A 16,738-nucleotide genomic window follows, 5' to 3' on the forward strand; every position below is an offset into this window, starting at 1 on the left:
AGCAGTTCTGCCAGAACTCCAGCACTTTCCAGTTACGTATGTCTAGAAACAGCCTGATCAGGGTGAGGAGAGAGAACAATGATACAGATACATACAGCTATTCTGGCATTGGAGAACAATGAAAAATAAAAAAAATAAGTAATTGGGTCGCTTTTAGAAAAACGAACTTGACTGTTGGGAAGTCAAGTATTAGCAGTGCCCAAAAAACTCTGATGCTGGGTATATATATTATATATATATATATATATATATATATATATATATATATTTTTTTTTTTTTTTTTTTTATATGACTAGTGAAAAGGAGGTAGGGATCTGAAACAAAGTGGGCTAAAATCCTTGTACTATATACAGATCACTTGAACAGGTTTTTTTTTCAACACAATTGGAGTTACAAAGTGTAATCCATAAAAGTGATGGACTGAAATTTTTATCTTTGATTCAGACTTGGAGAACCATCATGAGATAAATAATTTCTAAGCAATGCTTTTGACAACGCAAGCTGCCTGGGTTCAATGCTATCCGAGTCACCTGCCCAGAACAACTATTGAGACCAGCAGCTTCCATTTTTGTCCAACTGTCATTTGCTCCATGTCTATTCTAGGCCTGTCATTTAGTAGTAATTATGCTAGAGACAACCAGGCTACTACCCTTCTCAGAAAGAGGCCAGCAGTGGCAGCCCATGTATTTATCACATGACCAGTGTACTTTAAATTATACATAAAGCCATACCTCTGATCTGGGTCAGTCTGCTTTCTACTGGCGTTTGTGTCCTCATTGGGGAGATTCTCCCTTAACATCATGACTGTGACCATTGGTGGTGCACAAAGTCATTGAAAATCCAAAAACACACAGGAGATGAGAGGAAATCTTTAATGAATCATTTGAAAACTGAATTGAATGTTTCAAAAGCCAAACATTTTTAATGAGGACAGATTGACATTCATTTCCAGGCCTCCTGCACACTGGACGTTTTTACAGCTGCTGTTTTTGGCTGTAGACGTTTTTTTCTACAGTCATTAAACTCTCCGTCATGTTATCCTGTGTCCAGGCACACATAGGCTGTTATCAGCAGTTTTGGGCAGTAACAATTTTGAGCAGTAAAAAAAAAAAGAAACCCAAAACTAGTGGGTTCTGAAAGACGTTTTTCAGCTGATAAACGTCGATAAACGCTCAAAAATGTCACTCACCGGCGTTTAACGTTTTTGAGCCTTTGCAAAAAAGAAAAAAAAAAAAAAAAAACGCAAAAAAAAGGCTAATGCGGAAAACCGCTAATAAACGCTATTGCAAAAACTATTTAAAAAGTTGAAAAACTCACTGCAAAGCTGACGTTTTTATATCATCATTTTAACGTCCAGTGTGCATGAGGCCTATCATAGTGATGATAAAAATCAAAGACTAAGGATGGAAAATGTTTCTCATTTTATACCTGAATGAGCAAAATTCTGGACAGTTGCTGGAGATTTGTTGGCTGCACATCCATGATGTGAATCTCCTGTTCCACAACATCCCAAAGGTGCTCTACTGGATTGAGATCTGGTGACTGTGGAGGCCATTGGAGTACAGTGACCTCATTGTCATGTTCAAGAAACCAGTGGTGAGATGATCTGAGCTCTGTGACATTGTGCATTATCCTGCTGGAAGGAGCCATCAGAAGATGGGCACACTGTAGTCATAAAGGGAAGGACATGTTCAGCAACAATACTCAGGTAGGCCGTGGCATTTAAACGATGCTCAAGTAGTACTAAAGGGCCCAAAGCGTGGCAAGAAAATATCCGCCACACCATCAGCCTGAACCGGTGATACAAGGCAGGATGGATCCATACTTTTATGTTATTTATGCCGAATTCTGACCCTACCATCTGAATGTCGCAGCTGAAATTGAGACTCATCAGATCAGACAATGATTTTCCAATCTTCGATTGTCCAATTTTGGTGAGAGTATGCGAATTGTAGCCTCAGTTTCCTATTCTTAGCTGACAGGAGCGACACTCTGTTTGATCTCCTGCTGCTGTAGCCCATCTGATTCAAGGTTTAATGTGTTGTGAATCAGTCTGCCTATTCTCCTCTGACATCAACAAGACATTTTCTTCCACATAACTGCCACTCACTGTATATTTTCTTTTTTTTGGACCATTCTCTGTAAACCGAGAGATGGTTGTGCATAAAAATCCCAGTAGATCAGCAGTTTTTGAAATACTCAGACCAGCCCATCTGGCACCAACAACCATGCCAGGTTCAAAGTCCCTTAAACCCCCTTTCTTCCCTATTCTGATGCTCAGTTTGAACTTCAGCAAGTCGTCTTCACCACGCCGAGATGCCTAAATGCACCAAGTTGCTGTCATGTGATTGGCTGATTAGCAATTTGTGTTAACAAGCAATTGAACAGTTGTACCTAATAAAGTGGCCAGTAAGTATCTATGCAATATACTTTTTAATTTAGTTAAAATTTGATTTGCATTATTCCTTCTCTGACTTCAAAAGCAACAAAAGAAACCCGTTTATTACATCTGAGAATCTATTCTTGTAGCAGGTCTGGATGAAAATTTTAACAGCTTTGATATGAAACTAGGTGACTCAATGTCATCAATAAAAATAATCTAACAAATGATTTTCCAGAATGTCACACAAACACTCAAACAAAGGTCTGCCACGTATGAGTAGTTTAACAGGGTTTATCCCCTTGCTTTTAAATGATCTTCTACTTTTTGCTGTGTCTCTGTGACAGGAAGTAAAGAGAAATCTCCCTAATGGGACACAGACTGGAAAAAAGAAAACAAAAAGACACGCTCTGTCACAGCACGAGGAGAGCTGGTAAGCGGCAAGTGGTAAAGGGGACATCTACACTGATCATCAGGGCACTGATCATCAGGGCACTGATCATCAGGGCACTGATCATCAGGGCACTGATCATCAGGGCACTGATCATCAGTGCAGCCCTAACAGTGCCAATCAGTGCTGCCAATCAATGTAGTCGCCCATCAGTGCAGAAAAAATTACCCGTTTTGCAAAATTTTACACACACTAAGAAAAACATTTTTTTTTTTTAAATGTTAGTCTTTTTTCATTTAACAAAAAAGAAAACCTGGTGATTAAATACCACCAAAAGGAAAGGAAGTTCTATTTGTGTGAAAAAAAAAAAAAAATTTCATATGGGTACAGTGTAGCACGACCACGCAGTTGTCATTCAAAGTGTGACAGCGCTGAAAGCTAAAAACTGGCCTGGGCATGAAGGGGGTAAAAGTGACCAGTAGGCAAGTGGTTAATACTGCTTTAAAGTAAGTTTGGTCCTGTAATGTTTAATACAATAGTGGGACTGAGCGGGTGATAATAGTGAAGGCTGACTCGTTCTAGAAAGGAATTTTTTGAGCTTCTGATCAAATCTTTTTTACTGCCAATATTATAGAAAGGCTCAATCAGGTCTTGTGTCCAACAACACATCACAGACTCAATGTAACACAATTGCTTTTTCATTTTCTATGCATTTTACCCAAATTCTGCTGCTGTCATTTTCCTAGTCATAGGCTTTGAAAATACATGTGAAACATGTTTAAAAATACGTACATGGATTTTCAAAGCAAATTTAATTTATTACTGCATGGCAGCACTGAGCTTAATAAGAGAAGGGTCAAGTAATTGTCTATATAGTTTCCTATACTGTAAAACAGCCATTCTCAATCCTAGGGTTCCTCCAGAGGTGGCTAGGGGTTCCTCGAGCTGTGGCCGATTCACCACCCGTTTGATGGTGCCTACATGGTTCTGAGCCAATGCCACTTGGAGGAGCCAGTGGTATGACACCAATGATCTTTATAGCTCTTTGTAAGGGTGCTATTCTTACACTGACCACCAAAGTAAAAGGGCATTGTTCCCACTGACCACCAATGATTGGGTTTTATCAGGGGTTCCCCCGGGGTAAAAAGGTTGAGAAAGGCTGCTGTAAAAGATGGCAAAGTGCATAGAAATGGAGGCAGTGAGGGAGCCCCTACATGATGGTCACTCACCATGTACAGTATCCCACAAAAGTGAGTACACCCCTCACATTTTTTTAAATATTTTATTATATCATTTCATGGGACAACACTGAAGAAATTACACTTTGCTACAATGTAAAGTAGTGAGTGTACAGATTGTACAACAGTGTAAAGTTGCTGTCCCCTCAAAATAAACAAAACTGAGTACATCCCTAAGTGAAAATGTCCAAATTGGGCCCAATTAGCCATTTTCCCTCCCCAATGTCATGTGACTTGTTAGTGTTACAAGGTCTCAGGTGTGAATGGGGAGCAGGTGTGTTAAATTTGGTGTTATCTCTCTCAATCTCTCATACTGGTCACTGGAAGTTCAACATGGCACCTCATGACAAAGAACTCTGAGGATCTGAAAAAAAGAATGGCTGCTCTACATAAAGATGGCCTAGGCTATAAGAATATTGCCAAGACCCCGAAAATGAGCTGCAGTATGGTGGCCAGGACAGGACAGGATCCACTTAGAGAACAGGCCTCGCCAACCAAAGAAGTTGAGTGCATGTGCTCATCATCATATCCAGAGGTTGTCTTTGGAAAATAGATTTTGAGTGCTGCCAGCTATACTGCAGAGGTTGAAGGGGTAGGGAGTCAGCCTGTGAGTGCTCAGACCATATGCCGCACGCTGCATCAAATTGGTCCGCATGGCTGTCATCCCAGAAGGAAGCCTCTTCTAAAGATGATGCGAAAGAAAGTCTGCAAACTACAGATATAAAACAGCGTAAACTTCACAACTAAAGATATAAAACAACCTAAACTTCACAATGTGCTGTATTCAGGCAAGTCCCTTCTCAGTTTTATTGCCTTTAATTTCTCCACTTTAATTTTGGATTTTAGCAATTCCTCCTCCAGGTGTTGCCTCCTTTTCAAGGCTTCTCTCTTCTCCTTGATGTAAAGTCCATATTGTTTTTGGTTGCTTAAAATGAACTGGTGCTCTCTCTTTAGTAAGTGTAAAATGTCTGGGCTGCAGGCGCAGTCTGTTCTCAGATGCTGCCTTGGAGGATTGAAGCATTCTTCTGACCGAGGTAAAGTCGGAGATAGGGATAATCTCATGTCCACCGAGGATAGAGACGGGGATAATGATCCGTCTAGGGACTGTTCGAATTCCTGATCCTCGCCATCTTCTAGAGACGCTTCGGGCTGAGGAGGTATGAGCACGGATGGCGGAGGCTTTACATCCTCCTCTGACTCTAGATGCACAGTAACCGTGGCATGCTGATCTTGTAATGGCGTTGGCAGAGGAAGAATTACCGTTTCAGGCTCCCCATGTATGGATTCACTGAAATTCAAAGACAACACACAATTAGCATATGTAATATATTAACTTTACACTTTCTAGAAAACATATTTTACATCATCATAATATTAAATTGGTAGGTCTCAAAGTCACAGCCAAAGTTGCAAGAAAAGACATCCTTGTGACTTTTGTGATTTTAAAGTGTCACTAAACCCACATCAAAAAACAAAACAAAAAAAAACACAGATCGATAAATTCCGTATTACATGCTGTTCATACTCACTCTGCCATTAGAAGGGCTCATGCACACAGGACGTTTTTACAGCTGCTGTTAGGGGCATCTGTCTTTTTTTTTAACTGCTTCTAAATGCCCCTCCATGTTAGCCTATGTGTCCATGCACACATAAACGGTCAGAGGTGTTTGGAGGCATAAGCGTTTAGGGGCAGTAGAAAAAAAAAAAAAAAAAAGACGACAGCCTGCGCTTCCAGGAGCAGTAAAAAGGAGCTGTAAAAACGTCTGACGCCGCTAAAAGCAGCATCAAGCGTTTCTTTTTTACAGGTCAAAACCAATGGTAACCTATGAGAGACCATTGATTTTAATAGAAGTCGCAGCAGAAGTTGGATCACGATGATCCGACTTTCAGTGTGACTTGTGCGGTAAGGATCTTGAAGAGGAACCCCGTGACCAAATGGAGAAAAAAAAAAAAACACGTGGGCCATACCAGGCTTTTGGGTGCTTTTGGGCATGGGGGACCCGCTGTCATCTCCCTCTGATGTTCTCTCCCGCTGTAATGCTGGGTCTGCCATGTGCCAATACTTATACAGCCAAGGGGCGGGGTCACCTGGTGATGTCTTCTGGAGGCCCCGACCCCGTGACATCACTGACCGGGGCATGATGGGCAGTGATGTAACAGCAGGCCGCATCCCTTGGCTATATAATTATTGGCACACGGCGGACCCAGCATTACAGAGGGAGAGAGCGTCAAGAGAACATTGGAGGAAGAACAGAGGGAGAAGACACCATAAGGAGAAGACAGCAGTAGAGAGGAGAACCAGCAGAGGGAGAAGACATCAGTGGCAGAAGTCATCAGTGGTGAGAGGAGAAGAACCGGAGGATGAAGACATCGCCAGAGGGGGAAAAAATTGTAATGAGACGAGACGCCGGACCTGCTTTAATAAATTAGTTTCTCAAAAACCTGTGAACTGTTTTTATTTTTGACACTTTTTTGGGTGAATGGGTAGGGGTACAATGTACCCCATACTCATACACATAGGGTGGGGGGCCGGGATCTGGGGCCCCCCCTTCTTAAAGGGGGCTTACAGATTCCGATAAGCCTCTTGCCTGCAGACCCTGACAACCAATGGCCAGGGTTGTCGGGAAGAGGCCCTTGTCCCCATCAACATGGTGACAAGGTGCTTTGGTGTGGAGGTATGGTCCAGGAGGGGGGGGGTGCTTGCTCATCCCCACCCCCTTTCCTGACCTGTTGGGCTGCATGCTCGGATAGGAGTCTGGTATGGATTTTGGGAGACCCCCACACCCCTTAAAATCCATACCAAATCAATGGGCTCTCATGGGGAACCATTGATTTTAAATAGGGGGCAGAGAAATGCTGATAAAAGCTAGCGCAGCAAAAAGCAAGGCAGCAGTTGTCTTGGAGGTGTGTTTTGGGTTGTTATGTTTGAATACTGCTGTGCAGCCCAGTCTCCGAAGGGAGGGGATCATGCTCGGCTTCAGTATGTCTGTATGTGCCTACATGTGCTCCATTCATTCTCAGATATGAGACCTGAAACACACGGACCCTAACTGACACAGATAATGTCAGTAAGGCAGGCCCATACACGGTTCAAATCTTGGCTGATGCAGCAGGAACAAGCCGGGATTTGAACCATGTATGGGCAGGCTGAATGTGTCAAGTTCATGGATCGATCAACTTGGGTACAACCAGCATGCAGAGTTTTAACTGCGATCATCACTATTGGCTGCAATAATCACTGTCTTCTCCCAGCGGGGACGGCTTCCCCCACCCTCCCCAAATGCTTTGGCCAATGGCTCGGCAGGAGGGATTCCGGCATCAACACTGTCTGTGCTGATGGGGGGAAAATCAAGCAAATTTCTTACCTTTCTTATCAAGGGGTCCCGTTATTAGAGGACATGGGCAAAATCTGTATACAAATCAGCGGGTGGAAACAGGCTTTAATTTTGCACTATTACAACCTTTCAGCCACCGGTGTCCTAACAACCAATGACATCATTGGTTGATATACAGGATGTCTGGCACAGCATCTATGTTTGCCCCTCTCCTGCCCCTGTCAGCACTGGGGGCACATTAGCTAGCAATACTAGTCATTACCAGGGTGCAAAGGCGAGTTTGCTTTGGAAGAATAAATCACCTCCAATGTTGGGTGTTCTACGTGTGTGGATGTTGCTGCATTACGGAAAACTATTCATTTATTAATAATTAAAGGGGTGTCTTGACTGAAATAAGGTTGAGAAACACTGACTTTTACTGTCCAGTCATAGGCTGGGGGAAGGACAAGACTTATAAGCGTTGCTCAACTGGCAGGGAAAGAGAATACAATTTTCTCTGCTGCAAACAAGGGTGTGCTGAGTGGCAGACCTGTGTAACTTTTACACCAACCCTGCTCTAGGTAATGGTTTTGCACAGAGCAGCCCCGATTCTCCTCTTTTCATGTCCCCCGCTGACACCACTGACTCCTCTTCCCACTGAATGCCCCCACAGCAAGCTGAGACGGGCTATGTGTGTAAATGGACACACACAGCGCATCTCAGCCCCCCACGCTCTTTCCTCACAAGCTGTGATTGACAGCAGAAGGAGCCAATGGCTCGCACTGCTGCCTCCAGGTCCAGTGGGGAGAAACAGTGGGGGGGGGGGGGGGAAGAGCCCCTGCTCTTGGGCACAACACTGGATTGAGATCAGGCTCAGATAAGCATAAGGGGTAGGAGAGCTGTCGGGGGCTGCATACAGAGATAGCTTTTTACTTTAATGCATTCTCTGCATTAAAAGGAGAAGTCCAGCCTGAGCTCATTCGGTTTGCACTTCTGTGACCCGTTTTCAGCAGGGAGCGGTCTGAAGTCTGCTCTCTGCTGATGTCACCAAGATCAGTCCAGGGACTGTGTCATCCCGGCTTCAGAAGTCTGGATCCGCCTGGTGCCTGGACTGCTGGCTGGGACAGCTGCCCCCCGCCCCTCCACAGCTCAGCACTCCAATGAGCGTGGAGGAGCAGAGCAGGAGAGCTGCTGATTGACAGGCAGCAGCTCTCTGCTCGGGGAGGTGAGAGAACTGAGCCATCAGCGGTGTTCGTGGCTCGGTTCTCAGTGACGAGCCGGCGGGGGACAGATGCAGCTTCAGACCGATGTTCCATCCACCTAGGTAGGTATAAATATGGCAAAAAAAAAAAAAAATCCCATATTTCTCTTTTAAGATAAAAAAAACCTACCTTTACAATGGCTCTAAAGCTCTAAGGTTTAATGCATTCTCTGCAATAAGGTAGAAAGCCTTCTGTGCTGCAGGATTCCCCCTCTCTACCCTTGCACATACCTGAGCACGATTTCAATCTAGAGCTCTGAACAAGAGCAGCGGCCCTTTCTGTTCTCTCTCTCTCCACAGTGCAGATTGATAGCAGCAGTTGCCATTGGCTCCTGCTGCTGTCACCCGTTATATTGCTTTTGGCGTCACTCAAAGTATAGGTGAAAGTTTATCTCTGCGTCTCAGAAAATGAGGTGTAGGCTTCTTCTGATACCAATCCAGATGTCTAGTAAGTGCAAAAAAAGAAAGGACTGCTGCTAATTATGACCAGTCCAGATGAATAAACGATAAGGAGCAGCCTCAGCCTACATGTCTCCACTACACCACACACCCTGATACTTTTTGCCCCACCCACTGAGAGCTTAGTCATAGGGTCCAAGCCTAAGCCCCAGTAAATGGGCAAAATGCATCAGGGTGTGTGGTGGAGACATATAGGCTAAGGTCACTCATTCACCTGGGCTGTTCAGGAGTAGCAGTGATCCTTTCCTTTTTACTCTTGCTGCTGTCAATCAAACCCTATGATCAGGGAGCATGATTAAAACAGACTACCTAAAATGAGGTAGAATTCATATCAACCAGAGGCCAGTTCTTCAATGCTACATTTAAATAAAATAAGCATGTGTGTGGCTTTTCCATGTATTTTGATGCACTCTTCCATGCACTGAATGTCATTAAGACGATACAGGGAAATTAGAGAGTCTTCTTGACACACAGCCACCTCCAACACATCCCAGAATAGGAGTCAGCCCACACCAGAGCAGGGTTCAGCAGCCTTGGCAGCTTTATATCCTAGGACTGGAATTTCAGGTTTGGACTGGCATGTGGGAGCGGAGATTTGCTGCATTATCCCATAACACACTTTGCTGAGCGGGCATTTCTATGACTACATCCAATTTAACCACTTCTATCATGTTAGAATCTACATGAACTATACAGCTTTAACAATATAGACAACATGGCACTGGCCAAGTGTAACAATAAGGCCCCTTTCACACGATCGGACCGGCCCGTCTGTTTTTCAGGTGGACCAGATCAGGCCACCGATTGTCCTCTATGGGGAGGCGGATGTAATTAGACATGTGTCCGCTGACATCCGATCCGACAAAATCTGCTGAAAACAGACGTATGGCGGCGATACGTTTGCTATCTGTCCAGCGGGTCGGACCAGATCAGATGAAAAAACGGACAGGTGGTCCGTTTTCATCCGATCTCCCCATAGAGAAGTGCAGGACTCTGACAGGTCTGTCTCTGCACAATGAGCAGAGAAGGACCTGTCATCAATCTGCTTAGCGGGGATCAGCGGAGCAATTCCCACTGTGCAAGCGGAGTCCGTCAAAACGGATCCGCCCCGTGTGAAAAGGGGCCTAAGGATGTCTAGAAATAAGAATGGAAAATTAAACACTTTGAATAGCTCTTTCACTTTGCTCGGCTAGTCATGTGACTAGGGCTGCAACTAACGATTATTTTCATAATCAATTAATTTGCCAATTATAGTTTTAATCGATTAATCTAACAACCTTAAAAAAAATGTGGCGTATAATTTAGTTAAAGAGGGATTTCACTGTAAAAAAAAAAAAATATTAAAAGCCAGCAGCTACAAATACTGCAGCTGCTGACTTTTAATAAATGGACACTCACCTGTCCCAGGATCCAGCGATGTCAGCAGCCGAGGCCGATCGATCACTCGGCTCTCAGCTGCTGCCGCCGCCATTCTAGGTGAGGGAATCAGGAGTCGCGCAGCGCAATAGGAATGGTCTGCGCTGTCTCTAGGACTCGTGTGTGTCCCCGCAGACAGCGCGCCGGTACAGGAAGAGGCATAGACTCCCGTGTCTTAGACAGGTATCTGCACCCCCCTCCCCCCTGAAAGGTGCCAACTGTGACAACGGAGGGTTCCAATGAGCGGAAGTTCCACTTTAGGGTGGAACCCCACTTTAAGTAAAAAAAAAAGGCAATTTATTCTTAAATATCTCTATGCAGTGGGGAAATATAAATAACCAACTATATGGTTAGGTAGCTTTAACACCGCTTTCACAGGCGCTACAGCGCTAAAAATAGCACCTGCAGAGCGCCCTGAAAGAGCCGCTCCATTCATTCCAGCGTGAAAGCCCTTGTTCCAGTGTGAAAGCCCTCGGGCTTTCACACTGGAGCAGTGCGCTGGCAGGACAGTAAAAAAAAAAAGTCCTGCTAGCAGCATCTTTGGAGCGGTGAAGGAGCAGTGTGTCTACCGCTCCTGCCCATTGAAATCAATGGGGCAGCGCGGCTATACTGCCGGCAAAGCGCTGATGCAGCATCGCTTTGCGGGTGGTTTCAACCCTTTTTTCGGCCCCTAGCGGGGGTTAAAAGCACCCCACTAGCGGCCGAATACCTCCGCAAATACAACGGTAAAGCGCCGCTAAAAATAGCGGCACTTTACCACCAATGCCACCCCAGTGTGAAAGGGGCCTAATCCACTCTGAGAAGAACAGACAGAAGAGAGATAGTGTGTTTGTGTGTGTGTGTGTGTTAATTTGTTTTTTCTTTAATTAAAAAATTTTAAGACTGTTTTGAAGATTTTCTGACAGAACTGTAATATATTATATGCTGGCCATACAAGCACAATGTCTTCCTTTAATCAGCGAGTCTATGAGAAACTAAGAAAAAATATATATTTTTTTTAATTTTGCATCTTTTTTTGTTCGTTTAGCAAAAAATAAAACTCCCGGCTGTAATTAAATACCACCAAAAGAAAGCTCTATTTGTGGGAAAAAAAATGATAAAAATTTAATTTGGGTACAGTGTTGTATGGCCGTGCAATTGTCATTCAAAGTGCATCAGCGCTGAAAGCTGAAAATTGGTCTGGGCAGGAGGGGGGTTTAAGGGCCCAGTAAGCAAGTGGTTAAATGTAATTGTAATGGCTTATATTACCCTCCAGTCTATCAGCCTCCACCTTCTCTGGGTTCAGATGCTGATCTTCCCTGCACAGTCTTTAAAGCGGTGTTCCGCAACAAAAAAAAAATAATAATAGGACACTTACCTGTCCTGGAGTCCAGTGATGTCGGCACCACAGCTGATGTTTCCATAAGCTATCGAGTGCTGCCGCCGCCATTGCGGTTAAGGGTACCTGGCAGTGTAGCCTTACGACTTCATGCCGGGAACCCTACTGCGCATGCACAAGGCCTCGCTCCTATCTCCTACAGGTCCAGCGACAGGGAAAGAAGGAGGGAGCCCCGCGGTGAGGTCACGGGCCACGGCTTGGACTCCCGAAAGTGTAAAGATGCCAATTGTGACACCAGAGGGGGAGAGGAGACAAATGAGCGGAAGTTTCACTTTTGGGTGGGCACTTAAACCCCGCTTCTATCCAGACCAATTTTCAGCTTTCAGCGCTGTCGCACTTTGAATGACAATTGCGCGGTCATACAACACTGTACCCAAATGAAATTTGTATCATTTTTTCTCCCAAATAGAGCTTTCTTTTGGTGGTATTTGATCACCTCTGCGGTTTTTATTTTTTTTAAACAAAAAAATTTAAAAGACCAAATAAAAAAAAAAAACATTTTTTGTTTTAAAATTTTATAAAACGGGTAATTTTTGTCTGTCATTGATGTACGCTGATGAGGCGGCACTGATGGGCACCGATAGGTGGCACTGATGGATGGCAGTGATGGGCACTGATTGATTACTCTGAGAGGCAGCACTTCTAAGTGGCACTGATTGGCACCAATGGTGCCAATCGATAGGTGGCACTTGTGGGCACTGTTGGTCGGTATAAATGTCCCTTTAAGATAAGCCAGTGATCGGCTTTTTGTTTCTCCTCCGCCGTCAGCGTGAGGAGAAAAAAAATGATCACTGAGCTTTTGTTTACATCATGTGTTCGGCTGTCATTGGCTGACAGCTGATCACATAGTAAGGGGCTGCGACCAGCCCCTTACTCAGATCGGTGATCACCCGAGTCTCGGCGACTCGGTGATCACAGAGCGTGCAGGGAGCATGCACAGGGGAGGCCGTCATATGACAGCCTCCCGGAAATTCACATCCGCGCAGTGGCCGTCATTCAGCCATAGTGCGGATGTCAGGTAGTTAAACAAACATGTTATACATGCCTGCTCTGTGTAATGACTTTGCACAGAACAGCCCTAATTCTACTCTTCTGGGGTCACACACTGGCGATTTTGGTTCCTCCTGCCATCAGAGCGCCCCAATAGCAAGCTTCAAAGTATATTATAGAGCACCCCTATAGCAAGGTAAAAAAAAAGTCTGACTTGAGAACGATTCACTTCCTGCCCAGGACTACATGTCCCACGAGGCATTGCTGCTCACACATTCACAAGTTCTTAGGCACTTACGGATATGTATGGACAGTGTACTGAGCTGTATGCGTGTTGTACTGTATATCCTGATATGTAAACAAATAATGCATTCTGTATGCAGGCCAATTAATTGGCTGTCTGATTAATCAAATTAATTGACAACTATTTTCATAATCGATTAGTTGTTTCAGCCCTACATGTGACCAGGCACCTTTTTCAAATTCACCAAACCCATTCCATCTTTGATTGGACAACGATGGAGCAGCTTCTACCTGGAGGTCATTATTTTGCATTCTCCATCAGTAAGCAAGCTGCAAATGACAGGCTAAAAAGCAGCATGCAATGCAATAATAGTGCCCGACTGACTTATAATGCTCTTCTTCAGTCTCTCAGTATTTGTCCTAGTATGCAGGGGATTACCATAAAATTAATATAAATAGACATTCAGCTTAGAAAGATACTTTCTTACAGGAAGAAGGCATAGGGGGAGGTTTACTAAAACTGGTGCATACAGAATCTGGCACAGCTGTACATAATGACCAATCAGCTTCTAACTTCAGCTTTTTCAAGTAAGGTTTGACTAGTGTTGCACCGACACCGGTTTTTATACTGCCAAGAACAAGTATTGATACTTTCACTCACGTACTTACCAATACCGAGTACCGATAGCTTTGCAGTGTGATTTGAGCCCATACAAAATGAATGAGCTCAAATCACACTGCAACTCATTGCATGTGATTTGAACAGGAATGCAGTGCAATTCCTGTCCGAATCGCACGCAGTTTCCCACATTGCTCCTGTGTGAATGCAGGCTGAAGTCATGACAAGCCTGGGCTCACGCAGGAGCAGTGGGGGAATCTGAAAAAGAGTTGGACAGGAATCGCACCACATTCCTGTTTAAATCACATGTGACTCTTTACAGTGCAATTTAAACCCATTTAATATTGGCTAAAAATCGCACCCCAAAAGGTATCGGTTTCAGGTATTTGCACGAGTGCTTAGTATTGGCACCGATACCGCAATCAGTGCAACCCTAGGTTTGACAATAAAATCTAGAAGCTGAATGGTTACTTTGCACATCTGCATTAAATCAACCCTCAAAAGAGGTTGATTTACTAAAACTGGATAGTACACAATGTGGTGCAGCTGTGTATGGTAGCCAATCAGCTTCTAACTTCAGCGTGTTCAATTAAGCTTTGACAAAAAAAAAAAAAAAAAAAAAACTGTAAGCCGGTTGGTTTCTATGCAGAGCTGCACCAGATTTTACACTCTCCAGTTTTAGCAAATCAACCCCAGAATGATTTCTCCCTTATGAAGAGGAACATGATCATCTTGTGTATATATACACTAAATGGTCCACATAGTAAACTTGGCAAAAGTTATCCATATTTTACCACTTCCCAACCGCGCATATAACGTCGTCCCGTCATTGAGCTCCCCACGAGCGCCCGCTGCAGCATGCTCTGTGATCGATGTGTCCTTAGGACAGTGATGGTGAACCTTGGCACCCCAGATGTTTTGGAACTACATTTCCCATGATGCTCAGCTACACTGCAGAGTGCATGAGCATCGTGGGAAATGTAGTTCCAAAACATCTGGAGTGCCAAGGTTCGCCATCACTGCCTTAGGACATAGCTGTTTACTAATCAGGGTAAAGGGCCAACCACAGCGGCCCTTCACCATGCCAATAACTGGCTTGTGTTTACATCATGATCAGCTGTGATTGGACACAGCTGATCACAACGCAAACACAAGCCGGTTATTGCCATTCCTTTCCTTATGCTAACAGTGTGAGGAGAGGAGAGCCGGTAACAGACTTGTGTGAAAGGGACATCTACACTTATAATCAGGGTACTGATTTTCAGTGCAGTCCCAACAGTGCCCACCAGCTGCCTCAGCCAATGAGTAGAGTCCCCAGAGAGCTGACGCTGTCCTGCACATCGCTGGATCGCGATGGGGCTCAGGTAAGCATTAAGGGGGGCGCTGCACACAGAAGGTTTGAGCCTTTACAACCACTTTAATGACTGCAAATTCAAAGGAAGTACACTCTTTGTACATGAAATAAACTTGTCCTCTGGATATGAAAGGGGTTCTTTACATTAAGCTGTGATAATTTCCTCAAGAGCTATTTTTTATTTAACTGGGTAGCTTGGTTCAAAAAGGGCAGGATATTATTCTAAATGCCCAAAATACACAAGACCATTCATTTTTATTCAATATAGTTACACCCATGCCTCTTTATCCTGATGTATTCCACTGAAATCAATGGATAAGCATCAAAGCACATTAACACGTATATACAGTGGTGTGAAAAAGTGTTTGCCCCCTTCCTCATTTCCTGTTCCTTTGCATGTTTGTCACACTTAAGTGTTTCGGAACATCAAACCAATTTAAACAATAGTCAAGGACAACACAAGTAAACACAAAATGCAATTTGTAAATGAAGGTGTTTATTATTAAAAGGTGAAAAAAAATCCAAACCATCATGGCCCTGTGTGAAAAAGTGATTGCCCCCTAAACCTAATAACTGGTTGGGCCACCCTTAGCAGCAACAACTGCAACCAAGCGTTTGCGATAACGTGCAATGAGGCTTTTACAGCGTCCTGAAGGAATTTTTGCCCACTCATCTTTGCAGAATTGTCCTAATTCAGTTACATTAGAGGGTTTTCGAGCATGAACGGCCTTTTTAAGGTCATACCACAACATCTCAATAGGATTCAGGTCAGGACTTTGGCTAGGCCACTCCAAAGTCTTCATTTTGTTTTTCTTCAGCCATTCGGTGGTGGACTTGCTGGTGTGTTTAGGATCATTGTCCTGCTGCAGAACCCAAGTTCGTTTCAGCTTGAGTACACGAACAGATGGTCGGACATTCTCCTTCAGGATCTCTTGGTAGACAGCAGAATTCATAGTTCCTTTTATCGCGGCAAGTCTTCCAGGTCCTGAAGCAGCAAAACAGCCCCAGACCATCACACTACCACCACCATATTTTACTGTTGGTATAATGTTCTTTTTATGAAATGCAGTGTTCCTTCTACGCCAGATATACTTGGACACACACCTTCCAAAGAGTTCCACTTTTGTCTCATCGGTCCACAGAATGTTGTCCCAAAAGTCTTGGGGATCATCAAGATGTGTTGTGGAGAAATTGAGACGAGCTTTGATGTTCTTTTTGCTCAGCAGTGGTCTTCTCCTTGGAACTCTGCCATGCAGGCCATTTTTGCCCAGTCTTTTCCTGATGGTGGAGGCATGAACGCTGACCTTAACTGAGGCAAGTGAGGCCTGCAGTTCCTTGGACGTTGTTGTGGGGTCTTTTGTGACCTCTTGGATGAGTCGTCGCTGCGCTCTTGGGGTAATTTTGGGCGGCCGGCCACTCCTGGGAAGGTTCACCACTGTTCCATGTCTTCGCCATTTGTGGATAATGGCTCTCACTGTGGTTCGCTGGATTCCCAAAGCTTTGGAAATGGCTTTATAACCCTTTCCAGACTGATAGATCTCAATTACTTTCTTTCTCAATTGTTCCTGAATTTCTTTGGGTCTTGGCATGATGTGTAGCTTTTAAGGATCTTCTGGTGGACCTTACTGTGTCAAGCAGCTCCTATTTAAGTGATGCCTTGATTGTGAACAGGTGTGGCAATAATCAGGCCTGGG

At 44.2% G+C, this 16,738-nt stretch overlaps 2 protein-coding genes across 3 annotated transcripts in view; both read right to left on the minus strand.

Moving 5' to 3' along the window:
• The window catches only part of RAD54B (RAD54 homolog B), a 165,589-nt gene that overhangs the window by 106,372 nt on the left and 42,479 nt on the right, over positions 1–16,738 (minus strand). The window lies entirely within an intron of this gene.
• FSBP (fibrinogen silencer binding protein) overlaps positions 268–16,738 on the minus strand; it is a 36,881-nt gene continuing 20,410 nt past the window's right edge. The window contains exon 3 of the mRNA XM_077493042.1: positions 268–5,298. Within this exon, the coding sequence (XP_077349168.1) occupies positions 4,779–5,298 (520 nt within the window). The 3' untranslated portion in view covers positions 268–4,778. The remainder of the gene's footprint in view (positions 5,299–16,738) is intronic.

This window comes from Lithobates pipiens, unplaced genomic scaffold (assembly GCF_037356315.1).
Source record: "Lithobates pipiens isolate NorthernLeopardFrog02 unplaced genomic scaffold, aLitPip1_a1.2 Scaffold_19, whole genome shotgun sequence".
NCBI classification, from domain to species: Eukaryota; Metazoa; Chordata; class Amphibia; order Anura; family Ranidae; genus Lithobates; species Lithobates pipiens.